Source organism: Lynx canadensis, chromosome E2 (assembly GCF_007474595.2).
Source record: "Lynx canadensis isolate LIC74 chromosome E2, mLynCan4.pri.v2, whole genome shotgun sequence".
In the NCBI taxonomy this organism is placed as follows: Eukaryota; Metazoa; Chordata; class Mammalia; order Carnivora; family Felidae; genus Lynx; species Lynx canadensis.
Window position 1 is genome coordinate 1,900,610 of NC_044317.1, and position 25,297 is coordinate 1,925,906.

Here is a 25,297-nt window from a genome sequence, read left to right on the forward strand (position 1 = left end):
TTCACCCGCCCCCCACCTCCCAGGATCCCATAAGTCTCCTCCAACAAATACAAAGTCCTTTGGAAACTTCCTGTATCTCTGCCCCCAAGATATATGCTGGCGATCATCCTGCAAGCATATGGCCCCCTGATACACATCAGAAGGATCTCATGACTAAGTTTTGACTAAACGGTAATAAGTGACCTTTTCCTAGCAATAGCTACCCCCCCCCTCAAGGTCCTGGAAACCTTGCTTCCAAAATACCTTGGAGGCTTGTGCTGTCCTTGACCCCCTCCCAACTTGAAAGTGTACGATCAGTCACCTGTCACAACCCCGTTGCAGCTCTCTCTGCCCACGGGTCCTGTCCCCGTGCTTTAATAAAACCACCTTTTGCACCAAAGACATCTCAAGAATTCTTTCTTGGCCGTCAGCTCCAAACCCCAACATTTCCATATTGGTTACTTTTATTAGTTAGTTTTAATACTTATTACATATTATATTGTACATATTGTATATGTATATGTATATTGTACATGTATATACGTATACGTATATGTATGTATACATATGTGTATATATGTATATATGTATATACGTACGTATCGTACACATGTGTATACATACATAATATTTATTACATTTCTGACATGCGCGCCTGACATGAAAGATTTTTATCTTTTTCTTCTGATGAGAACTTTTAAGATCTGCTTTCTTTCCTATGGGGCGCCTGGGTGGCTCAGTCAGTTGAGCGTCCGACTTCAGCTCAGGTCACGATCTCACGGTTTGTGAGCTCGAGCCCCACGTCGGGCTCTGTGCTGACGGCTCAGAGCCTGGACGGAGCCTGCTTCAGATTCTGTGCCCCCCTGTCTCTCTGCCCCTCCCCAGCTCACACTCCGTCTCTCTCTCTCTCAAAAATAAATAAACATTAAAAAAAATTTTTTAATAAAAACAAAAAATCTGCGTTCTTAGCGACTTTCAAATACACCACACTGACTAACTCCAGCTCCTTGCTGTCCACGTCATTGCCAGCACTTACAACAGAGTTTGTGCCTTCTGACTCCCTTCGCCCTTTCCCCCGCCCCCAAAGCCCAGATTTTGCAACCAGGAACCCGAACGCCAGGGCAGCTTTGCAGGGAACAGGAGAGAGTTCAGAAAGCAAGCAGGAAGAGTTCGCAGAGTGCAGAGCGACTGCTGCCTCGGCCCAGCGCCCGGCCTATCTTCCCGCAGCGGGGGCCTGGGACAGGATCTCTTCTCCCAGGAGGCTCGGAACAGGGGAGAGGAGCCACCTAAAAGGGGTCATCCTTTACAAGCCCCACAGGAGACACAGCTCCGTCCTGATGAAGCACCAAGGTCGTTTTCCTCCAAGGCGGTTCCGCTTCTCCGAGGACGATCCTCCCTGTTCCAAGAGGCCCTGGGAAACGTTCCTTCCCACACAAGGCAGTGGCCTGGACGCCCAGTTACACCCCACACCTGAGAAACAGGAACCGATGTTCCTCCAAGATGGCAGGTCTCCCAGTTCTCAAAAATATGGAAGTGGGGCCCCAGTTTAACCAGAGCACCCGTCAGATGGGGCTTTGGGATGTTATATCGCAACGACCTCTTCAATAAGTCAGGAACAGATTCTTTCACATCCTGATGTTTAACAGTTACACTGTATCCACATGTGGGTACAGCAACATCTACCAAAGCAAAGTCTGTTGGGTGTTCGGTTTAGTTCCGATATTTGCCATTATGTTTTAAAGCTATAATAAACAACCGTGTAGCCAGAAATACAGCACATGCCTTATTTCCTTAGAGAAATTCCCAGAAGGGGATTACTGAGTAGGGGGCGCACGGCTTTAAGGCTTTTGACAGAAACTCCCGAACTTTCCTCCGTAGAATGTTCAAGATATTCTCCCCACCAGCCCTCACGAGGATAAAAGACACAGCTTCTAACAAATTAGAAGCTAGCGCTGGCTGCCACTGAAAAGACCTTTGTTGGGGCAGCAGTTCCTTTGAATCTGTAGCGGCAAATAGCACCTTAATGACGCCACCAGCAGATGGCACTCTTTGCTAAGATTTTAGAGTCAGGTTTCAAGTAAGGTGTTTTAAGATTGCATTCAACTTACATCAGAGAACTCTGAGATATGTATATTCCAAAGCATGATTGCAGGAGGGAGTCTAGGACGTTACATGAAAACCAACAGACAGTGTCGCGTAACAGCGGGACCTCGGGATCCTGGGGGAGCTTGAACGCGCTCCTGGGGGCGTTGTAACCCTTCCAGGTTATGAAGGTCTCCCACATCCTCTCAGGAGCCCCGCACCCAAGCGCATGTGCACACCCACGGGCACACGTGGGTCCCTCTGCCTCTCTCGTTAATTCTTTTCCCCGGGAAAGCTGAATCGGACCAGTCTGGTTCCTCCTGACCAGCTCTCCAGGTCCTAGTAGTGCCGTCGGCTTATCAGGGCTGCCGCTTTACAGTTCTGTGTGTGATTATCGATCGCCTCTGTCTTGTTGGAGGAGGGAGGTCCTCCCGGTCATGTGCCTGGAGCCCAGGGCAGCATGCCCTGCAGGTGTCTGCTGCGGGAATGCAGACGAGGTGCCTGGGACCTTGCCTTAGATCTTTGCTAAATGATCGCCTTCCTTGAGAAACCGAAATCCATCTCGAGGTGGCCGAGTTTTAGCAGCTCTGAGCGACAGAAACAGAAATTTAACCTCAGTCTAGAGGTGAATAAAGCACAGCAAGAAGGGTGGAGGAAGGACTAGAAGTCCACTGCGGTTCAGGGGTGGTCAGAAGGGTAGGTCCCGGCCCACTTACTGGTCAGATAAGTTACATAACCCGGTCCAGCCTGTCTGTCAGCTACAAAATGGCTCTCAATCAGAATGTGTCCACGGAAGCCTCAGCACAGCGCCTGGCGCCTCACATGGGCTCAGTAAGTTCGCTCAGCCATCGGTAGTCGGGTCTCCTGCTCGGGAAGGACAGCGGGAAGAGCAAGAGTGGAGAGACTGTTTTCTTTCCCCTAAGCCACCAGTTTGGACAACGTCTTGCCAGTTAATATTTGTGCTGTGTGATCTTTAGGAGGCCAGGATTTCATTCGGTTCCGGCATTGCAGGTGTACAGCTGCCGTGGGGGGGCGGGGGGGGGGGGGTCTGGGTGAGGGTGGTCCAGAGCCACGCCCCTTGGCTAAACTCCCCCAAGATTCGGGATGCTGGCAGGCGCGCATGTCAGTTGAATCAGCACGCATTTTCTTTTTTTTTTTTTTTTTTAATTTTTTTTTTCAACGTTTATTTATTTTTGGGACAGAGAGAGACAGAGCATGAACGGGGGAGGGGCAGAGAGAGAGGGAGACACAGAATCGGAAACAGGCTCCAGGCTCTGAGCCATCAGCCCAGAGCCCGACGCGGGGCTCGAACTCGTGGACCGGAATCAGCACGCATTTTCGATCCTTTCCTGCTTCCAGGCCTGGTGTGACTTGTCATCCTCCCCACTCCTGACCACTAGCTACCTTGCAGCCATTCTTGGGTTCTTCGGGACCTACAGACTACAGGCTCTTCACGAGCGCCTGCCTCGAATTCCCGCGGGGTTTGGGATTTGGGATTTTGCTCCTTCCAGAGATGCCCCATCAGGTCAATGTAAGTGGGCCTGTGCAGACTCGTGGTTTCCCAAAGCCCGAGTCCCGGCTTGTCAGAGCCGCGCGGCCCTGGACTCTGTTCTTTGTCAGGGAGATCCCCCTTAAGATGGTTAATTGTTAGCCCAGGAAGGGATCCAGAATGTGGCCTTGGTCCCCTCCTTTTTATTTTTTTAATGTTTATTTACTTATTTTGAGAGAGTGGGAGGGAGGGGCAGAGAAAGAGGAAGAGACGGAATCCCAAGCAGGTTCCGTGCTGTCAGCGCAGAGCCCGCGGCAGACCTTGAACCCACGAACTGCGAGATCACGACCTGAGCGGAGATCTTACGAGTCCACCCTTAACCGAGTGGGCCTCTCCGGTGCCCCAGCGGCTCCCTCTTCTCCGAGCTCCGCTCACTCGCCCCGTGACTCAGCCCCCCCACTCCCAGGTCCCCAACTGGACCACCAGTTTCCCGCAGGAGGGCGGGTTCCGGACACCCTCAAGCCCCCGCAGGCCCGCGGGAGGAGCAGGCTGCCTAGGTGGGCGCGGGGGGGGGGGGGTGCCCATCACCTCGGCCCACCGCGCCCCACCAGGCCGGAGCGCCCTCCGGCGGGGCAGGCAGGCGGGCCTCGTCTGAGCCGCCGTCACGCAGCCCCGAGCCGGGGTCGGGGGCGCCGGGCCCTCCGTCCTTCCGGCTCACGGTCCTCGCAGGTGCAGCCCGCTCGCGGCGCCGCGTGGGCGGGGCCGCTTGACGCCGGCGGGCGAGGCGGATAGGCGGCGCGGCGGGGGCGGGGCCTGGGGGCGGGGCGGCGGCCGCGTATAAAGGGGGCGGAGCGCCGGGCCTGACGCAGCGCCGGCAGAGGGTCCTCGCTGGGCGGCGGCGGCGGCGGCGGCGGCGCGCGCGCCTCGTGGCCCGGCCGGCGGCATGGCAGGCACCGGCCCGAAGCGGCGCGCGTCCGCGGCCCCCGCGGCGGCCGAGGAGGAGGAGCGGCAGGCGCGGGAGCGGATGCTGGCGGCGCGGCGCGGGGACGGCGCGGGGGGCGCCGAGGGCGCGGAGGGCGTGACCCTGCAGCGCAGCATCACGCTGCTCAACGGCGTGGCCATCATCGTGGGCACGATCATCGGCTCGGGCATCTTCGTGACGCCCACCGGCGTGCTCAAGGAGGCGGGCTCGCCCGGGCTGGCGCTGGTGGTGTGGGCCGTGTGCGGGGTCTTCTCCATCGTGGGGGCGCTCTGCTATGCGGAGCTGGGGACCACCATCACCAAGTCGGGGGGCGACTACGCGTACATGCTGGAGGTCTACGGCTCGCTGCCCGCCTTCCTGAAGCTCTGGATCGAGCTGCTCATCATCCGGCCCTCCTCGCAGTACATCGTGGCCCTCGTCTTCGCCACCTACCTGCTCAAGCCGCTCTTCCCCACCTGCCCGGTGCCCGAGGAGGCCGCCAAGCTCGTGGCCTGCCTCTGCGTGCGTAAGTACCGACCTCGGGGTGGCGGCGGCGGGGGCGGGTGTGCCCCGCGCCGCGCGGCTGAGGCCGCCGCTCCCAGAACCCACGTGGGTCTCATTCATTCGTGTGCCTTGGGAAATCAACGGTGAGTCAGCAGGGTCCCAGCCCTCAGGGTCCCCGAGACGTTCCACTTCCTCAGCCGCTTCATTCAGAGAGGCTGGAGCACACGTCCCTGCCTCTGGATAGCGTCCGCTCCGGGTAGTGTCTGAAAACACATTTACCGTTTGAGGTTCTCGGTGCTGACCGCTTATCACAAAAATTGTAGTCAAAGAAAAAAAAAAATTCATTCATTTCTGCCCTCCAGAGCGGCTTATCAGGAGTCAGCAGAGGCTGGCTCATACAAAACCGGTGGGGACAGAATTCTGAGTTGCTGGGTTGGGCAGCAGTGTCAAAGTTAGTAGTAAAATGGGGGAGTTGGCAGCGAATTAGATTTGTGTGTGTTGGGGGTGGAGGGTGGGTTTCGGGGGTCCCAAGCTGTGCAGAGAAACAGCCCCTGGTCATATTCCTAATGTTGGGCATGGTCTTGGTATGTTGGTGGGCACAGTCCTGGTTCGTCCTTCACCCACGAGTGCTTTCCAAAAGTCTTCTCGTGGGATTTCAAAAGAAACCATGTGACTTTCCTGTCCTTTTCGGCTGGGGGGTGGGGGCTCTTACACCTGCCCCTCGGCCCCCCTCTTAGGAGCCCTGCAAGGTGGAAGCGGCCAGCCTTCCAGAACTGCCTGCCACCTGATTTGAGGATTTGCCCGAATGTTGATAGTGGGTACAGGTCCAGGGTGAGCAGGGCTCTGGGCATTCGGGGCCAGGGTCCCAGCCAGGAGACTCAGGGACCGGGCCGTCCCTGGGAGTGGCTTCTGATCGGCAGTGCCTGCTGGTGCCACGGGGATTCTGGCGTGTTGTGGACCGGGTTTCCCACGAGAGCCACGCTGTGGTGTAGGGGGAGGCACGTTTCCTGCAGGGGGGAGTCCAGGAAGCAGAACCCCACGTGCAGCTCTGCTCGGCTGCCCGACATCACACGCGTTGCTGAGACCCTGAACAGAGCAGCCACGCCGGCTGAAGGAGCGTTATTTGCCTTTTTTGGGGCGGTCTCGCTCAGTGATGTGAATCTCAGCTTAAAAAAAACTTTGGTCTAAATCTAGGGAGAGTTACAGCAATAGTCGATCTGCTTGAACACAGGAAAACCCGTGGCTTCTGGTAGGTTTGAGATGAGGCTTTTTATGGGATGACACATTGGGCCGTGTAGGGAAAAGCCCGTCTAAAGGCAGGACGACTTTATGATGCAATATTATTACAAGACGATTTAACGTCTGGGCCTAGAACGTAGTGAAGTAAATAGTATCTTTAAAGTGCCTGTTCTCTAGTCTTTAAAAATCAATCCCTTACTTTTTTAAGCTCTTGGGTTTGAGTAGACGGATTGCAGGGGGACTGTGGTGGGTACAGCCTTGCCAGCCGCCCGGCAACCCCCCCCCCCCACCCCGTGGCGCTGTGGCAATGCCAGTGTGAGTTGTGAGCGGGGGCTACAGTTTCCACGTGGCGATCAGCCCTTGTGGCTCTTTTTCTCTGAAGCACCTTGTGGGTGGATGTGGGTGGCTTTCTCCCACGGAGAGAGGATTTTCCATTACAGAACGGGACGCACCGCAGGCAGAGTACTAGTCTAGAGCCTTACTCCGTCTGGAAAGGGCCAAGGGCTTGTCCAAGGCTCACAGAACTCAGAGCTCGCTGGCACAGGCCGCCCTGAACTGAGCAGGGAGAAAGGTTACGGGTGTCCAGGGGGGCAGGCCTGTCCTTATAGGGGCACGCGGAAAGTGTCTGAGTGTTCTTCAAGTATCCCACAAAGGCCCGGGTTCTAGAATGTCCACTCAAGAAGAAGGGCGCTCCGCGCTGCTTTCCGCCCCTACCTAGCGCATCCCCGTGGGACCCCGTGGAAGGGCCTGGTGTCCCGTTCCTTCTAGCAGCGTGTCCTGGGTGCCAGAACAAAGTTGTCCATTTTGCTGGTCGGTCTTTTGGTGCCCTGGGCATATCCTACCGTAAGTTGCTTTCTGCTGCTTAAACAGTGGTGTTCTGAAACAGGTTGGCTTTGGTGCGTAGACTGGTCCTGCTGTCTCGAGATATCGGTGGGAATAGAAGCCCTTTTCTTATAAGTCTGTCCGAGATGACCGATAATGGGGCCCCTCCATAGTGTGGCTCTGGGGTTTCTCGGCCGTAAAGGTGAGAGAAACTCGCCGCGTTCGCCTTTCCCGATGGCCCTGTGGCATCTGGCCTGAGTCTCGGTTTACATCCTCGCTCCGCAGACAGTTGGTGAGGTCTGCTTGAAACCTCGATACTGCTGGGCTCGCCTTCTGGGCGGAAGTCACTCCGACCGGAGCTGAGATTCTCGCCAGCCTCACTTGGCTTTTGGCAATCTTTCTGACCTCCCTGTGTGGGCTTTCTCTGCAAAATGGGTCCAGTGTTGGGGGCACCTGGGTGGCTCAGTCGGTCAAGGCTCAGGTCACGATCTCACGGTTTGTGGGTTTGAGCCCCGCATCGGGCTCCGTGCTGATGGTGCGGAGCCTGCTCAGGATTCTCTCTCTCTGCCCCTTCTCTGCTCTCTCTCTCTCTCTCTCTCTCTCAAAATAAATAAATAAACAAAAAAATTGTTTTTAAGCTGAGGCCGCAGCGAGAGCTGGCCCAAGGTCCAGACGCCTGCTTGGGTCTTTTATGTCAAGGGAGAGGCACCCCTCTCATAGTGACCCCTACCCTGCACACAAAGGTGTCGGGCAAGTGGCTGCAGGCTGCTGGGGGCCCACCCTCCTCTCCCAGTGGGTGTGGGGGGGGGTGGGTATTGGGCCCACTGGGAGAGCCACAGCTCAGACTCACTTGTAGAACTCGGAGTGGTCCCCTTCAGGGTGGTGGCCTTTGTGGGGTCTGGAAAGCACTCTGACCTGCCTTCTCGTGCGAGACACGTGGGGCGGCTGTGCCCTGCACGTGAGCAGAGCTGGGTTCCGTCTCGAGAGATCCACTCGGACGTCCCGGTGTGACTCCGCATCTGTGAAATGGGAATGGGTCACGGCCCTGCCTGGTATTTAATGAGCTCGGCACACAGAGTCCCCAGTTCACAGGGTGGCTGCAACTTATTCTCAACGCTGCTCTCTGTCTGGTGTTCACCTTTCACCTCTCGAGCTACCTCAGGACTTGGTCCGTTCCAGTTCGGCAGAAAGAAGGAGGGAGGGAGAACGGAGACGAGGCAGGAAAAAGCCAGAGGTGAACACCAGCGTCCCCTCTGGGGCTGGGGTCTGAGTTGCGAAATGCCTGTCGCACAAATCGTCCCTCCCTGCCTCAGGGGCAGAAGACCGGCTGTCCTGTAGGTGAAGGGCACAGATAAGGGGTGGGTTTGGCTGGCTGTGGGTTTCGGCCCGCCGAGGGTGAGTCCATTGGGATGATGGCCAGTGGGGGAGGGGAGGCCATGGCCGTACCCCGCCCCCCCCCCCCCCCAGTCTTCTGCATCAGCTCCGGGCAGTGACCTGCTCCTGGAGGCGTGAGACCCCTACTGCACAATGTGTAGACCACTGTATCGCCCGCTTCAGGGCGTCTGAACGCCTGCTGGCCGCCAGGGCCAAATCCCTCTCTGCACGAGGCGAAGGCTTCTGGGTGTTTCCAAGGAGCTGGTGTCCCCAGAGTCGCAAGCTGTGAACTAAGTGCAGATGACAGCCCAGTCATGAGCACTGAAATCTGCCTTTCCCGGCCAGACACGAACGTGCTCTGGCCGCAGAGCCAGTCACGCCGAGTCACGGGACTGGAGCCGAGGCATGTGGGGTACCTCACAAAAGCGCGTGACCTCAAGAGAAGCGGGAGACGCTGGGTGGGCGTTTCTGACCCTGTTTTCCCCGGGTCACGGACCCCCTTTGATGACCCGGTGGAATGTGCAGACTCTGGGCAGAAATGCGTAGCGGGCGCATTAACTCCAGAGCGCGCCCAGTCACGGGGCTCTCGCGCCCCCGCCCGCGGACGGTGGCGGGGGTGGATCTGGCGTCTCCAAGCCGGCGCTGCTTGAACTCACACCTCCGCCCACAGGCGCCTGCCCCGGCCTTGGAAACCAGTGTTCTCCTCCCCTCTCCACGGCCAGGGAAACTGAGGCAGCGGTGGGCCGAGAGCCCGGGGCTATGGCACCGTCCGTGCTGAACTGCCTTTTCTCACCACGTGTGTGGGGACACCGGGCCACATCTTTGGCGAGAGCGGCAGAGGCCAGGGTCGCCGCCTGTGGGCGCCCGGTCAGCCGGGGTGAGGAGACGTGGGCCCCGACTCGCTGGGAAGTGCTTTTCCCCCTGACCGAGCCCCAGAGCCTGGATGCAGAGCCGCCTAGGGAGCCTGTCCTCTTCCCTCCAGGTCTTCTCCTTGCAAAGTAGCTTCTGGAGCAGGGTGGGTGGACCGCTGCCCCCCAGCGTGCGCCCCTTCCCGTGCCCACGCTGACCTCCAGTCCCCATGCCCCTTCTGTGACCCACAGCAGGTGCTGGGAACCAGGGGTGTACCTGGTTCCCCGCCCTCAGGGGGCATGACCTTCGCGCCCTCATCTGGATTGCTGGCCCAGGGTGCCACCCAGAGCGCACTTGTCCCCACCCCCAGGCTTCACCCCGCCGACAGGACTAGCCCTGCCCCGCCCCAGACCACCGCCTGGTCCAGCAGCTTCTTGGCTCCCGGCAGAATCCTGGACTCTTGCTCGGAGGCTGGCTATCCCAGGTGGCTCTCCAGCACCCGCGTCACACACGCCTGTCCCTGTGGACCTGGGTCACACCCACCCCTCCCGCCAGGTGAGGAATGGGCACCAACTTCCCATTCCTGCTCCTGGCGCGTGTTTGCAACCTGATCTGTGCTCCCGAGTCAGCCTGACCTTGCTTGCTGGCAGACATCTGGCGCTGCTGGGACCCAGCTGATTGTCTGTGATTGTCCGTGAGTCCCTCGACACGTAGCCAGTATAGAACCGAGGCCACTGCCCAGAAACATGAGCCTGAAGCCCCCTGCGACCTTCTGGCCGGCCTCGCGTTCGTCCAGGTCTGTGTGAGCTGCCCGAACCTGGCACAGACACATTCACATCCAGCCTGAGTTATCTGGAAGACCCAGGGCTGCTGCAGAGGCAAGTTCTGTGAGTCCCTGGGGCTGTGTGACCTGGGGCTGGGCGCTTAGCCTCTCCCGGCCGGTGTTTCAGAGCTCAGAGCAGGGGCGCACAGGCCGATCCTGCGGAGGGTGTGAGTCAACCATCTCATCACAGCGGGGGCAGGTGACAGGGACTGTCCAGAAATGAAAGACGACAGGGCAGATGTGCCTGGGGAGGGCAGCAGTGGACGGGCTGGGGGAGGGACCAGGAGCTGTGGCCCTGCCCTGTGAGGTGTGGGTCCTGTAGTTGCAGCGGGGGGAGGGGGGTGGGGGGGGTGGCTGGCTGGTCGGGATTGGACCCTGTCCTGGGGCCACCTTACCCGGTGGGAGGGAGACACTATAGCTCCAGGAAGGCCCTGTCGCCTAATGGGGGGCCCGCAGGGGGGATGCCCACCCAGGATGCTCTTGGCTGGCACTCTTCTGGGCACGGTCCCTCCGGGCCCGCGCGAGAAACCCACCGTCCAGAGAGCGCCAGACGCCTGTCCAGGGCCCCACGCTGAGGGGACGGCCTGCTTCAGACTCTGGTCTAAACCAGCACAGGACACTGCCCTGCACCCACCCGGCCCCTCCCTTTAGACGGTGCCCAGGACACTTGAATCACGGGTGTGCGTGTGGTGGGTGGGTCTCTGTGGGATTTGCCCCCATCGGTGGGTGTCAGCCTGACTGCACGTCCGAGTCAGCAGGTGGGGGGCTGGGTGGTGCTTCTCACGAGGAGCCGGGATCGAAGCCCCCGCTCCAGGGGCCAGAGCTCGGGAGTTGGACTTGGGACACCTGAGCGTCTCTCCCCACTCCCTTGGTAACGGCTGTGTGACTTTTGGCAAGTCAGACAACTCTCTGAGCTCCGTTTACCCGACTCTCAGGGGAGGGCATCAGGTTGGATGCTCGGCCGTGCTCTCACCCTCGGGCGCCGCACCTCCGGCAGGTTCTTCTCTCCTTTTCCTTCTTTAGTAAAAGTGCCGAAGGAGGGGGGGGGGGGGGCAGTGGTTCTGGGCCACCGCGGAGATCGCCAGGCACTGGGTCTTGGGAGCAACGGCCTGGTCCGTCCCGCACAGACCCGCACACCCTGCGGTGACCTAGGTGGAGTGCCGCTGAGCCCGCATGTTGAATTCGCCCCCGGCTGCCGTGAGGAAGGCGGCCCAGATGCGCCAAGTAGCCTGCCCCAGATTGCACAGCAGGTCAGAAGGCGGGGATGCGCTCAGAGCTGAGGCAGAGCTCCCCCATTCTCCAGGACTCGTGCTTCAGAAAAGCCCGCCAAAGTGAGAAGTCGCTGTCTGCCGGGGCGCTGGCAGATTTCGGAGCGCACCGAATTTGCCTCTCGCTGGCGTGTTTGGGAACGAATGCGTCAGCCCCGTTCCTGGGGCTGGCCGACACCCCCACCCCACCCCCACCCCCGGCCTGCCGGGCCGTGGGGTCAGCTGTCACCCAGCCCTGGTTAAAAATGGAAAAAAAAAAATACGGAAACATGTACTCCAGGGCTGGTCATTTGAACTTGAAAAGCCAAGTGTTCTGGGGAATTTGAAAATGTGATATTAGCCTATCAGTCATTTCTTTTCACAGAAAAGCAGTGAATCAGCAAGACCTGGGGGGGGGGGGGGGGGGCTTGAGAGCCGGTGTCCCCGCTGGCCTCTCTCGCAGGCAGTGGCCTCTTTGCCAAGGGAGCCGAGGGAGCCCTGGGTCCCATCTCAACAACTCCTTGGAGCCAGGCTGTCACCTGAACTGGTTCAGTGTTCTAGCACATTCCAGAGTGAGGTCGGCCCTCTCAGATGGTTCCGGGGTGTTGTTGGGTCCCACGTACTCATTTTCTTGGAGCCCAAAGAAGGTGAAGCCGCCCTCGGGTTCTCCGAGTGGGATCTCTGGACCAGGACAGTTAGGAATGCAGATTCTTGGCTGGAATCTCATGCTCTGGAGTAGGGCCCCGACTGGCTCTCTTACAAGGCCCTCAGGGGCCTCTGGGCTCCCTGGAGCCTGAGACCCTATCTGCGTTGGCAGGGATGAGAAAGTTAAGGCAGGAAAGGAGGAAGGGGGGGGCAGGTGATCACGGCTGCCAAGCTCTGTTGGAAGGGGGCTCGCAGTGAGCCCGAGGACATCTGGACATGAGCGAGCCCCACACTCCTGAGCACCTGCTGAGCTCTGGGCCCCTGCGCGTGCTGGGTGGGCTTGCATAAATACGGCAGAGGCAGAACGAGACCCGCCGAGCGGCTGGGCGCCCCTTCGGAAGTCAGGCCCCTGGATGACTGCTCCGCCCGCTGCCTGGCCATGCCAGCCTGCGCTCGCAGTGCCTAAGCAAGTGTGCGGTCACCGGCTGCTGCCCCGGGAGCTGCCACCTGCAGCCGAGGCTTGGGGTTCGAACACCGTGATGTTGACTGGGGCGGGGGGGGAGGCTCCAAGGGACAGCCTGGCCGCTTTCTGGAGCCCGGGTCTTAGGCCGGCTCTGCTCCTTGGCCCGGGGCTGCCCCAGGCACACCCGGGGGACCAGGCTGGCCGAGCTTCCTGGAACTGACACAGCCTGACGGCCACTTCCTCTCCTGCCTCCCGCCTGCCAGCAAAGCTCTGGTCAAACAGCGCTCATTTGCCTGCGTCTCCGTGCCATCTGGCCATTTCCTGCCAGTGAGTCCCCCACCTGTGTGAGGTAGCCTCGCTCACTAGCGGCTCTTCAGCAGGACTCAGGCAGTGAGGTTCTAGGCTTGGGGGCTCTGACCTTGGGTCCTTCCATCCTGGGGGGGGGGTGGACAGTCCCTGCAGACCCTTGGCCCAGGAATGAGGTGGGTCCATCACTGCGGCCCCCTGGGGGGGACATTGGACTTGATTTCCTGATCAGCAGGTACTGGCCAGTAGCCAGATGCTGTGCTTCTGGATGGTTCTGTTGGGCTTGCTTATGACCTCCCCTGGTGTATTTGACCTCAGGTCAGCAGAGGGAATGGGCCACCTTCTGTGCGTGGAGGGCACCGAATGATAGAGTGAGTCTGAGTATAGAGCGGGTGCTCATACACTGTTCTTGCTATTAAGATCCTTGCTGGTTTTGTTACCTGAGGAAGCGCAGGCCTGATCGCTGGGCCTGATAAATTCATCAGCATGGTACCTTCAGTTGGGGTGCTTTTTTTGTGTTTTCTTTTGCTGTTTTTAAATGAAAACAGGCTCCCCTTGCATTTTGAGCCTCCCCTCTGCGCGAGGGGAACAGCTGAATGAGCCAACAGAACACCTGACAGGCCGTTTTCTAGAAGTCAGGTGGGGCCAGGCTGGGTCCTGCTCACATAACCCCCTCCCCCACTCACAGCCACCTGTGCTGTTGTGAAGGTGGCCCCACTAGGTCTGGGGAAGCAGAGTGGGGAGCGTGTCCTGAGTCACATCTGACACCACCGGTGGCCGCACCCCCAGGACACCCTGTGCTCAGGGTCGAGGAGGGGGAGTCTGCAGACGGGAACGGAAGCCCCCTAGTCAGGCTCGGAGCCGGGGGCAGGCTCTGACTGTGACCAGGTGTCCTGTGAGGCCGTGGGGCTGTCCCCCTTCACTGGGCAGCGCTGCCCACCATCGAGGTGTATCTGGACAGGAGGTAGCGTCGCAAGTGGGGGCCCTGCTGGCCTGCGAGGTGGTGGAGGTCACGGCAGGACGAGGATGGGACGGACGCACCCCTGAAGGACAAGCTCCCGGTGTGGATGCCGGCCTGGCGGCCGGGCCCAGCCCGCTCCTGGCTGTCCTCAGGCAGCCCAAAGCCGGCTTATCTCCCTGGCCCCAGCTGCCTCCGCGTGCCAACTCCGTCGTGCTTATCTGGGGGTGCCAGCGTGGGGAGCTCCCCGACAGCGCATCCGCCTGTCAGCCGGCCCGCTGGGCAGTGCCCCGCGGTTACCTGTCCTCTCCCGGCCGGGGAGGGCTGCAAATCCACGGGGGACGGGGACAGCACAGCTAGCCTGCAGGGCTCCCACCCGGAGCCCCAGCATCCCCCCCCTTCTGAAGGCATCTTGTCAAGGTGTAGGAGCTTAAAGGCAGGGTGGCCGAAATGCACGGACACTGCTCTGGACGGCACCCCGGGGCTGCTTCTGTCAAGGCCACAGGACAGCGGGTCCCTGATGAATTCGTGTATTTACTTAAGATTACATTTCATTTTGAAACTGTTTTAAAAAGGAACACTAAGGAGGATGTTCAAGCATTTATTTACTCGTTGGCCAAAAGTAAGTGAACATTAGAATTTCATCAGATGTGGGGCGCCTGGGTGGCGCAGTCGGTTGGGCGTCCGACTTCAGCCAGGTCACGATCTCGCGGTCCGGGAGTTCGAGCCCCGCGTCGGGCTCTGGGCTGATGGCTCGGAGCCTGGAGCCTGTTTCCGATTCTGTGTCTCCCTCTCTCTCTGCCCCTCCCCCGTTCATGCTCTGTCTCTCTCTGTCCCAAAAATAAATTAAAAAATGAACGTTGAAAAGAAAATTTAAAAAGAAAGAGAAAAAAAAAAAAAAAAGAATTTCATCAGATGTTTCAATCCCTCTTCTAAAAGAAGTAAGTGTTACAAGGTCCTGTTTGTTCTGTGATCAGTTCCCTTCCCCTCCAGCCTGCAGCCCGCCGGCCCTCCTTGCCTGGGGCTCAGGATGTTCTCGCTGAAGCAGCGGTCAGGTCTGGGCGCGGGCAGGGCTCACTCCCGACGGAGGGGCCCCGGCCTCTGTCCTGCCCCCGTGAGCTGGGGTCTCTGGGCAAGCCAGCTCCCCGTCCTGGAGCCTGAGAAACGGGGAGAGGTGTGGAGAGACCCCAGGGAGCAAGTCGTGCCGCCAGAGGCCAGAGCCGGTGGCGCTGTGCCGGCTCTGCCGGCAGTGCCGTTCCGGGTTTCTAGAGCCTGGCGCGGCTCAGGGGGGCAGGGCTGGCGGAAGAAGCAGGCTCCCGCCTCGGCTACGCCACACCTCCCCTCCCCCTCCCCCTCCCGGGGCATGAATGGAAGAATGATGCAATGGGCCGGCCTCTTGCCGAATGCGCTCTGGGGCTGGGGGGGGGGGGGGGGGGGAGCGGCGGAATGCTCGCTGCCGAGGCGCCAGAGTCCTTCCCCCACTTCCCCCGTAAGGTGGTCACACTCCCACATAAGGAAATGTGAGGCCATCCCGGAAAAGCCCCCGGCGGCCCCACCCTCTCGGTGTGCAGAGGCTCCCTGGGCCCGGGTGGCAGGAAGGAACAGCCCCGAGCCCGGCCTCACCTTCAGGGCCCTTCCATCCTGGATCCCAGCCCTGCGGCAGGTTGGATCAGTACCAGTGCAGGGAGAGGGAATTCATCCTGTCCCTGCCCTTCACTGCGATTCCTGGGGGATGTCAGAAGGGCCCCAGAGGGTCTGCCCCCTAACACCTGGGCACAGGGGGCCACTGTGAGCCTCTGTTTCGTCTTCTGTGCTGAGAACGGCAGGGCTGACGTGGTTAATACGCCACAGCCATCTCCCTGTTGGCTCTGAGGGCCTGGACGGAGCCTGTGCCCGCTCCCCGGGGCCACACAGTGAAGGTCACCAGTGCTGGTTGCCCCGGGCACACCTCGGTCCCTCATCTTGGCCGGGCGCGGCTCCTACTTCAGGACGGTGATGTGGACATTGTGTCTTGAGCCCCACCGCCCTGAGGCAGCTCATTTTACTGCGGACCTGGCCGTTGCAGGTTGCAGGTGCAGAACCACGGCCGAGGAGCCCAGGGGGCTGGGCCGGGGTCGGTGCCAGGCCCAAACGCCGCCGCTCTGCGCTGTCACCCAGTGCGGGGACGTTCTGTTTCAGCTTAGGAAGGGCAGCTAACTGCTCTCAGGACAGTTTCCACCTGAACCCTTAGTGCATGGCCCCATCTTGGTAGGCCATTGCATCAGCCAGAGCTCAGGGCAGCGGAGGAAAAAGGGAGTGGGGGAGGGTGCTATTAAGGTGTCGGTTAATTTCCTGGAGCGATAAGCAGGTGGCCGGTGAAGCCCCGAGCCTTAATCTTCTCCAGAGCACGCTGGGGAGAGTTCCTGTTTTTCTTCTACCTGAACTGCCTCATCCACTTCATTAGTGTGGATTTATTTCTTTGGGTCCTGCTCCCCGAACTGTAAAATTACATTTAATTACTCTGGCTGGGGAAAGGAGCCACCTGGGGTCTGCCGGCCCTGGGTTAGCTGTGACCGGCAGAGAGAAAACGTGAGCAGATCCTGCCAGTGTTTCTTACCTTTCTGCAGTCCTCAGAGAAGTGGGGAGGGCAGGGGCCCTGGGGGGGTTCATGGAGAGACCCCTCCCAGCTCCAGCCCTGCTGGTCAGTGTGGAAGGACCAGCCCCGAGCTCTGTCTCCAGGATTAGGGAGGGCAGGGGGCGGGGGGGGGGGGGGGGGGGGGGGGGACTCATGGAGAGGCCCCTCCCAGCTCCAGCCCTGTGCTCTCGAGGATTTCCTGGTGTGAGTAGTCCCTGCACAGCCGATTTCTAGCACCTTCGTGAAGGTGCCGTGCCCAGAGTCAGGACCAGAGCATGACCAGCTCACCCTTAGAGCGTCTGTCTGCATTGTAGACCACCTGAGCATATGAGAGTTAGAAATAGTGAATCGGAAGGTCTCGGTGTTGAGCATTTCTTTCCTTCGTTCTAGTATAATTTTGTTTTGCTGTGAGTTTATGGGGTGGCCATGAGGTCCCTGAGCACTTACTTACCCGTGTCTCCTGCACACCTGAATATCCCAACTTTGGCTCAGGTCCGGGGTCCCACAGGGAGCCCCGGCGGGGCTTGAGTGTGCCTGTCCAGGCGAGCTTATGGAGCCTGGTTTAGCAGCCTGCCTGGGCAGCACCCCCTGCCCAGTCCCATCTCCCCTCCCTTCCGTGTTGGGGGGCTGGGGGGGGGGCCGTCTGTGATAGGTGTGATTTTGTCTTCAGTGTTTGCTGTGAAAATAGCAGTAGGACGGGGCGGGGGTGAGTGCCTATTGTGTTCTTTACCAGCTGGACCCACCTGAGTGGTGTTGGCCCCCCGCGCCCCGGGCTGTGGCCTCACCTTAAGTCCCCACTTCGCGTGTCAGAATCGCCCCATGGTGCCAGTACTTGGCTTGTGAAATAGTTTTGTGCTACTGCTATCTCACCTGTTTCCTCAGTGGGATTCCAGCAGGTTCTCTCTGCAGAAAGGGTTCCTTGCCTTCAGGGAGTGAGGTGGGCTGTGCGGGCACCTAAATCGTGCTGAGACCTTGCGAGGCGTGCACAGCGAGCGCAGCCTCCTCCGAGTGCAAATGTGCGTTTGCAACCTACCCTCCGAAGGCGGGGCCGCCCAGGGTGTGCAGCAGGTGGGGTGGGGGAGGGGTGGGGCCGGCTGTGCTGACCTCCCTGTAGGAGGTGGAAATTCATCCCTTGAAACCTTGAAACTCCTTGATGACGGTGGGGGGAGGGGGGGCTTGTGGAACTGTAGCTTCGTTGAGAGTCAAGTGGTGCAGTCCTCCGCCTTTGACCTTGGGCCTGGAGAAGGTCAAGCATAGCGGAACCCGCCTTCTCACTGCTGCCCTCCCTCTACAGTGCTGCTCACGGCCGTGAACTGTTACAGCGTGAAGGCTGCCACCCGAGTCCAGGACGCCTTTGCGGCCGCCAAGCTCCTGGCGCTGGCCCTCATCGTGCTCCTGGGCTTCATCCAGATCGGGAAGGGTGAGTGTAACCTCTGGGCCCCCGTCCCCGAATGCCCCGGGCCCCTGCACGTCCGCCGTGCCCGCGTGCGCACGGTTTCATTTGAGCCGTCGATGGAGAGACTGAGCATCACCCACAAGTTAAATCCACCGCGAGCGATGGGGAGAAACGGACCCGCCCCGTCCCCTCCGAACCCCGCTCTCCTACCCACACTTGAGGGCAGGGGTCGGATGGTGACGTGGGGGTTCGCAGAGTGACCTTGGCGCTGTGCCCAGCGCGTGGAGGGCACGGCGGGGTGGAGCCCTTGCTGGTTTGCCTGTTGCTGAGGCGGATGTCGCGCATCCAGGAGCACAAATCTTAAGGGCCTGTCTGATGAAGTGTAGCCGCCCCCGGGGAGGATGTGGGACACCCCCCCCCCCAACCCCCGCCATGACGTCTGGCGGCTTTCGGTGGTGGTGCGGCCCCGCAGCGCCGGGAACAGAAGTAAGGTTTCTCCTGCGGACGGGGGAGGGCGTCAGAGATCCCGCAGCGGCTGGTGCAGGGCAGCTCCTGAGGGCCCCTTCAGAGAAGGTCGCCGAGGGGCACACAGGCGGAGCTCGTGTCCCCGGCCCCTGCATTGGCCCCGTTCTGCGTGCCCTCAGGGCACTGGGGTGCGGGAAGGCAGTACCCGGTGTCCCCCCTAGCCTGACTCGCCTGGTCGTGGGGGCGAGCCGGGATTCGGACCGGGTTTACGTTGTCCAAGGTCCGTGCTGGCGCCAAGCTGCAGGTCTGGTGCTGGTCTTCCCCACTGTGACACCCCGCGTGGGCAGCTGCAGGCGTCCTTGTTCCCGTCCACCCTCTTCACCCAGCTGCTGGCTAGCTGGGTGTGGAGTGGGTAGAAGACCCCTCGTGGCCCCACACCTGCCGTGTCCTCTGAGCGTCTGCTGTGACACCCAGAAATTCATCTTGTGGTTCCGGACTCTCCTGTTTCCTTCCCTGTAATGGCCACGTGGGGCACTGTGATTTATGGGGACCCAGCGTCCACAGACCACGGGCCTGTGCAGGGGGGCGCGCGTGACTCCGCAGAATTGGGTGCACGCGGGGCTGCGGTGGCCGCCACAGTGCCTGCCCTCACGGGCCCTCTTCTGGGGGTAAAGAGAGGCCCACGTGCTGGTCCACACTGACCTAGTAAAGTGGCAGCAAGAATCCAGAGAGTTTGGGCAGATCGGCGTCATCGAGCACGTTAACGTGTAGGAAGCTCTGACCACCCAGCACCCACGGGCTCTGGTTCTGTCGGCCTCGAAGGGGAAATTGCGGCCGATTTCCAGATCGCTTTCTGTGGAAGGTAGGTCGCTGCTTCAGGAGCTGGACGTCATCCTGAGAGTGTGTCCGACCGGTGCCTCGGCCTCAGTGGTGTCAGATCACCCGGGAAACCCACGCTCGGGTGAGCCCCCCGGGCAGGGCTGGGGGCGAGGGCGGGACGTGCCCCAGTGCGTGCCTCTGGGCGCTCCTGCCGCACTCCGGGAGCCGTCCTGGGGCTCGGCTTCTGGCATCTTCTTTAAGACAGGACCTTATCTTTCTCCTTATTCCTTGGGTCTCGAGGACCCTGGTCGGGGCTGAATAACTCTGAAGCCTCGTGAGGAGCTTGGCCTGGTGGGTGGGACCCAGCCGACCAGGCTTTGTGTAGCCAGGACGCTCGGCCTTCGAAAGATTTGCCCGTGAAGGTATTTGCTTGGCTGGTATGATGAGGAATGTGGAGGGGGCGACCTGACTTTTGTAAAAACAGATTTCACTAGGGATAGCAAAGGGCTTTTGTTCAGCTAGAATACCTAATATGTTTATAATCGTGTTGCGGTCGAAAGCCTCCTCCTCCCCAGAGCAATTCCTTCCTCAACTTGGGATACAGGGCAGCGCCTGCAGAATCTCTGTCTCCTGGTTTTCCTCAAGAGATTTATGTCGTTCCCAGACGAATGCCTTCCCTTCCGGGGGACACGTTGCACACGTCGACCCCCTTCTACGGTGGAGTCCGTAGGTCCGCCTGCCACAGGCCCTGGGTCCCCGTGCTGGTGGCTTGCTTGTGCCCAAGCATCGCGCAGACCCTGGGCGCCCCGCTCCGCCGGGCACGGTGGTCGGTGTCCTCCCCACCCCCACCCCCACCCCCACCCCCAGCACCCAGGTGGGCCCAAGGGCCGCCGAAGGGACTTGAGGCCAGCCGGCCATGGGTCGGCCGTGGGCCCCACTGGGCTCGTTATCTCGAGACCTGCGAGCAGTTGTTCATCACACCGTCCTTCGCCAGAACTTCCCGGGCCCCGAGTACAAGTCTGTTGGCCCCGGTGGCCCCTGCTGGCCAGAGCTCGGCCGTGGGCTGGGGACCCCAGACAGCACGTGAACAGGAGAATTGCAGACGGGCGGGCGGACGAGGCGCCAGCCGGGACCGGGACTGAGGGCGGGAGGGGGCGGCTGGACGCAGGCTCAGAGTCGAACAGAGAGACTGCTCTGCAGGGTCCCGGGCCAAGCCGTCCCGCGTGGGAGCAGCTCAGCTACCCTGCGGCTGGGGCTGGGGGCCCCCCGGGGTCGGGCCTGCGGGCCCGGCGTCACGCGAGTTGTCTGCATTTGCTCCCAGCGTCCTCCGCAGGGGAGACGGAACTCAGGTCAGCATTTCAGACCCAGTGGCTGCCGCACAAAGCGTGGGTGGGCGGCTTGGCCGGGGAGGCCACAGAGGCCCTTTGAGGCCCGTACCTGCCGGCCGCCTCCACCTGCTGTGTCTTTTGTTCTGTTGGCTCCTTACTGGACACCGTGCAGAGGCCGTGGCCCCGAGGTCAGGCTGTTCCCGAAGCCAAGTAGGCGTTTCCCAGCCCAGAAGGTGGGAGCGGGTTGCGACAGGCGCGTCCCTGTGCCCAGGCCCCTCCCGGGGGGCACACAATGGGACCCTTGTGGTTTTGCGTGGGCTGCAGCATCGGGAGGGGGGAGAGCGGCCGGTGTGGACGGCCCAGTTGTACAGATACAAGTGCTTCCTCCCTCGCCGCGTCCCCCTGCACGATGCCCTCTGCTGAGGGAGGTCGTGGGAGGCGCAGTCTCCATGCGCCAGGCAGTCCTGCCCCCCAGCCCCCTGCCCTCCCGAGCCCCCAGCAGCTCACAGAAGTTCACCCCGCTTCTGGGACGTTCGTCCCAGTTGCCAGGACACCTGGCCGTGGTTTGTACCACAAGTGGAGGCTCCTGGCTTCCGTGTTGATTATCTCCTGTGTCTGGGCACTGTCCCAAAGTGACAGGGGGTCTCGGGATGGGGGGGGACGGTCCCGGCAGGATGGGCAAGCCCCTGGCAGCGAGGAAGTGGGCTGTCGCCCCTCAAAGTGGGGGGCCAGACACCCTCAGTGTTCCCAGGCCTAGCCTCCCCTCGCAGAGGACTTTGGGGCTCGTTTCAGCGGGGCTCAGGGTCGGGCCGGGACCGCAGGACCCTATAACGGGCCATGTAGGGCTAGGGTTCGGTTCTCTACCCTGCGCTGGTCACCTGTGGCCCAGGAACTGGGATGGGACTGTGGGGTGGGGCAGGGCCATCATCTGGTGGCCAGTGCCCGTGACCTATCTCCCCGCTGAACGTTGAGAGCCGTAGGTCACGGGGCTACTTGGGAAGGCGTGGCAAAGCTACCATCGAGGCAGGCTTGGTGGGGTTTTCCTGTGGATGTTCTTTGATAATTTTTAGTTGAGGCCTTTTCTTTGGGTCTGCACGCCTCTGCACTAACTCAGCATCCAGAGTTGTAACAGATTCGAAATCACATGGTCTGCTTGGGCCACCCGGTGGCAGGAGATCAAAGCTCCTGCTGGCTCGCCTGTGCCCTGGGGCGGCAGGAACGGGAGGTGGGGGCAGAGCGCCACACAGCCCTGCGCTGGGCACGGTTCGTTCCCAGGGGTCTCTGGCGGCCTGTTCAGTAGGGAGCGGGCCCCTTCCAACTGGGATTTGAGGTTTGCAGCAGATCTCGAGGCCGAGGGGCCAGCTCCTCCAAGGGGTTAAAAGACGGGGGCGTCTGCGACAGACGCTGGCCAGGTGAACAAGCACTGATCTCTCAGCCTCCCCAGACCCAGATTCCTGCCCGGTTCGTAGACCTCAGGCAGAGCTGGAGCACAGGCACCAGGCGTCTGGGACTCGCCCCGGGGCGGGGCAGTGGGAGAGAGGAACCTGGTGAACTGGCCGGCAGGATGCACCCTCTCCGAGGATGCTGGTGTCTGGACGGAGCGGGAGACCCCTCGCTGTGCTTTGTCCCCAGGCCCACTGAGGGCTCTGATCGTGCAGAGTTGACTTGCCGGGGAGGTCTGGTGGCCCCACGGGTGACAGCCCATTTTACAGAACAGGAGCCCGAGGCCACAGCTTATCCCAGGCACGTCCGTGAGGCACAGAGTGGAGACCAGGGAGTCTGACCCAGACAGAGCGAGGCCCGCCGGTCTGTCTGCAGACAGTGTCCTGTTGTCCTCCTCACAATTCTGGGGGACAAAAGCCCAGAATCAGGGCTGCATTCCCCCTGAAACTCAGGGGGATTCCTCCTTGTCTGTTCAGGCTGCTGGCGTCCCTGGGCTTGTGGCTGCAGCACTGTGCCCTCTGCCTCGTCCCCCGGGCCTCTCCCAGTGGCCTCTGTGTCCCGTAAGGACACTTGTGGGCTCCAGGGCCTACCCTCATCTACGATCTCATTTCAAGATCCTTACCTTAATTCCATCTTCAAAGACCCTTTTCCAAGTCAGGTCACATTCAGAGGTTCTGGGCTAACATGAATTGGGGGGACCCTGTTCAGCACATCTCTTGACATAAACGGCCATCCCCTGAGGCCCCAGAGGGATAAAGTGGGAGCAGAGGCGGAAGGTTCCAGCACGGTGGATGCTCCCCAGTTTGGGATGACTTTCCCGTGGTGTCCCCGTCCCAGGAGGGGTGCCCCTGGGCTGGTCTGGCTGTGGGAAAGCACTGGGTGGGGATGGGGCCTGGCCAGACCTAGAGTTCTGGCATTTTCTGCAGCTGCCTCCCACTGCCCATTTCCAGATTGGGGCGTTGACAGGCTCCCGGGGCCCCAGAGAAGGCCTGGGAACGCCTGACCAGGCCTTCCTCCCACACAGAGGTCGGGCTGGGTCTCAGGGGCCGCAGACCCTGTAGGGAGCCCTTGTCCTCATTCAGGAGCCACGGGTCTAGCACACTTCCCTGGTGGGAAAAAGGGCCACTGGGTGCCCTCCCCCACCCGTCATCCATGACTCCCATGGCTGCGTCCGTGTGACTCAGAGATCTGGGCTGGCTTTCCCTGAGAGCAGCTCCCTGGGGCCTCTGAGCATCCCCCCGCCAATTACCCCGGTTCTCAGGGGGTCCCAGTGGGTGGGAGGCAGGCTCTGCTGGGACATCACGGCTTGCCGACGGGCACGTCTGGCCGTGCGTTGGCGTGCACATTCCTCGCGGCCCGTCCGGGAGGGCGCTGGCAGTGGCTGCGACTTAGGGGATTTAGGGCTGGGACGGGCAGACTTGAGCAGAGGGGCTTCCGGGCTAGCCCGCGGCACGGACGAGCAGAGGGCCGGGCCCACCGAGGTGGCAAGCTGCCTTCTCTTGAGGCAGCAGTTAGAGGCCGCTTCGAGGTCTGCAGAAAAATTGCAGAGAAGGGGTGCTGGCACAGGGGACCCGGTCAGTTGTGGGTCCCAGGGTTTCTGCCCCCCACTTGGAGCCTACAGCAGGACGTGCCGTCTGTCTGTCCATCGCCATCAGTCTTGTCTGCTCACAGAGTGGGCTGGGGCCCGGTGGGGACAGAGACCGACTGGTCAGCTTGGAGCATAGTGGCCATCAGGGGGCTGTTGTCATTCACCTCTGTCCAGTGCAGCCCAGTTTGGGGTCCGGGGGAGTGAACGGCCGGCGCAGCTCACGCGTCTGCCCCGGCCACGGGAGCAGCGGTGTGTGGACCGGGCTTCCGTTCCCGAATTGTTGCCATCTGGGGGCTGCCCTCTGCCTTCCAGGGTGTCCAACAGCGCCCGTGGCCTCTGCCCCCTAAATGTCCCCAGCCACGATAGCCCCAAGTGTCTCCAGACGTGGCCGTACATCCCCTGGTTGCCGAGGGCAGGCCAGTGTTGGAGACCACGCGTGGGGTCTAGAGTCTACCCTCCTCGCTAGGGCAGTCTGTGTCTCTTTGCCGCGCCCCGCCCCCTGCTCACCGCCTCCGTCGTCGCCGGGCTCGGTGCAGCTGCCGACACACATCATTCAGCGGAGGTGTGGCTGTCTCGCCCGCTTCTCGCTGGCCTGGAGACGGGCAGGCGGGGCCTCCCGCCAGCTCTCCAGACCTCCTTCCAGAATGCCTGCTGTTAGGGCTCCAGCCCCAGCAGGACACCAGGACAGTGAGGGCAGGCACAGCCAGTGTCCCTGAGTGGCCGCCCAGGCCAAGTGCCACACGGAGCCGGCAGACCCAGCGCCCACTCTCTGATGCCCGTCAAGAAGGAGGGGCCGCGTGCTTGGCCAGCGTTTGGTCGGGAGCCCGGAGGAGCTACGGGTCTCCCTTCTGGGCCGGCGTCCAGCACAGGCCGAGGCTGAGCACGGCCAGGAGCCCTGCCGGGGACGCATGCGAGCCGGCCACTCTCAAGGCAGTTCAGGCTCCTGTCCCTCCCTCTGTCCCTGGTGTGCCGCCGCCGGGCCCACCGTGCCTGTGGGAGGTGACGGGGCGGGAGACGGCCTGGAGGAACTAGCTGAGGTTTGACTGGTGCCCGCGAAACCAAGCTTATAAATCCCAGAAAATACTGTTCTACATCAGGGGTTCCGTGCCCAGCACATTCGTCTCAGGCGGAGGACCGTGTGTCCGTGTCAGAACGCTGAGCTGGTGACCGCGGCACGAGTGACTCCTTGATGAGAACCCTGAGGCTGCGGGGCCTGGGGCTGAAAACTTGCTTACCTGGAAACCCCAGGGCTGTATATGAAGCCTTGAATTTTATCCCTGTTCCAGCACTTGATCCCTAGGGCACAGGGGTCCTTCTGAGCCACCGGCATTTCCCATGGGTGGTGGTCACCGAAAGCAACAGCCATCCACCTGCCTGGGGCGTCTCCAGCCCACACGTGCACACACACTGTGCACGGATTACACACACGTGAATACATGTGCACACGCACACACACGGTGTCTCTAATTCAGGTGGGGGCCACTCCTAACAACTGCACCCCAACCCGTATCCCAGCGTGTGAAAAAAGAAATTTAACTTGAATAGTAACCAGGGTGCATAGAGGCGTATCCTAGTAGGAAAAAACTGGGCAGATCGATGGGAGAATTACAGGTTTGAGACAAGCCCGCGTTACTCGTGAGGAGCCTTTATCGTGAAAGACCACCAATGTTCTGGAAGTCTCTGCAGGACCTGTGAGCCGTCTCATCGGGCTCCCCCAGACTCTTTGGAGCAGCTCGGCATTCTGGGAGGCGGAGGGTGGTGTGGACACGCACGCGGTCCCTGAGGTCAGACCCGTTAGCCCTCACGATCCTAGATCCCACTGCGTGCTGGCAGTTCCCCACCCCCAGGGCAGGTGGCCCCGGCCTCAGTTTCCCCAGCTGTTGCACAGCAAAAGTACACGGAC

General features: G+C 60.8%; 1 protein-coding gene across 1 annotated transcript in view; it reads left to right on the forward strand.

The window, feature by feature from the left end:
* Positions 1–4,493: 4,493 nt before the first annotated feature.
* Positions 4,494–25,297, forward strand: part of SLC7A5 (solute carrier family 7 member 5) — a 31,585-nt gene continuing 10,781 nt past the window's right edge. The window contains exons 1-2 of the mRNA XM_030298694.1: positions 4,494–5,037; positions 17,650–17,775. Of these exons, the coding sequence (XP_030154554.1) occupies positions 4,494–5,037; positions 17,650–17,775 (670 nt within the window). The remainder of the gene's footprint in view (positions 5,038–17,649; positions 17,776–25,297) is intronic.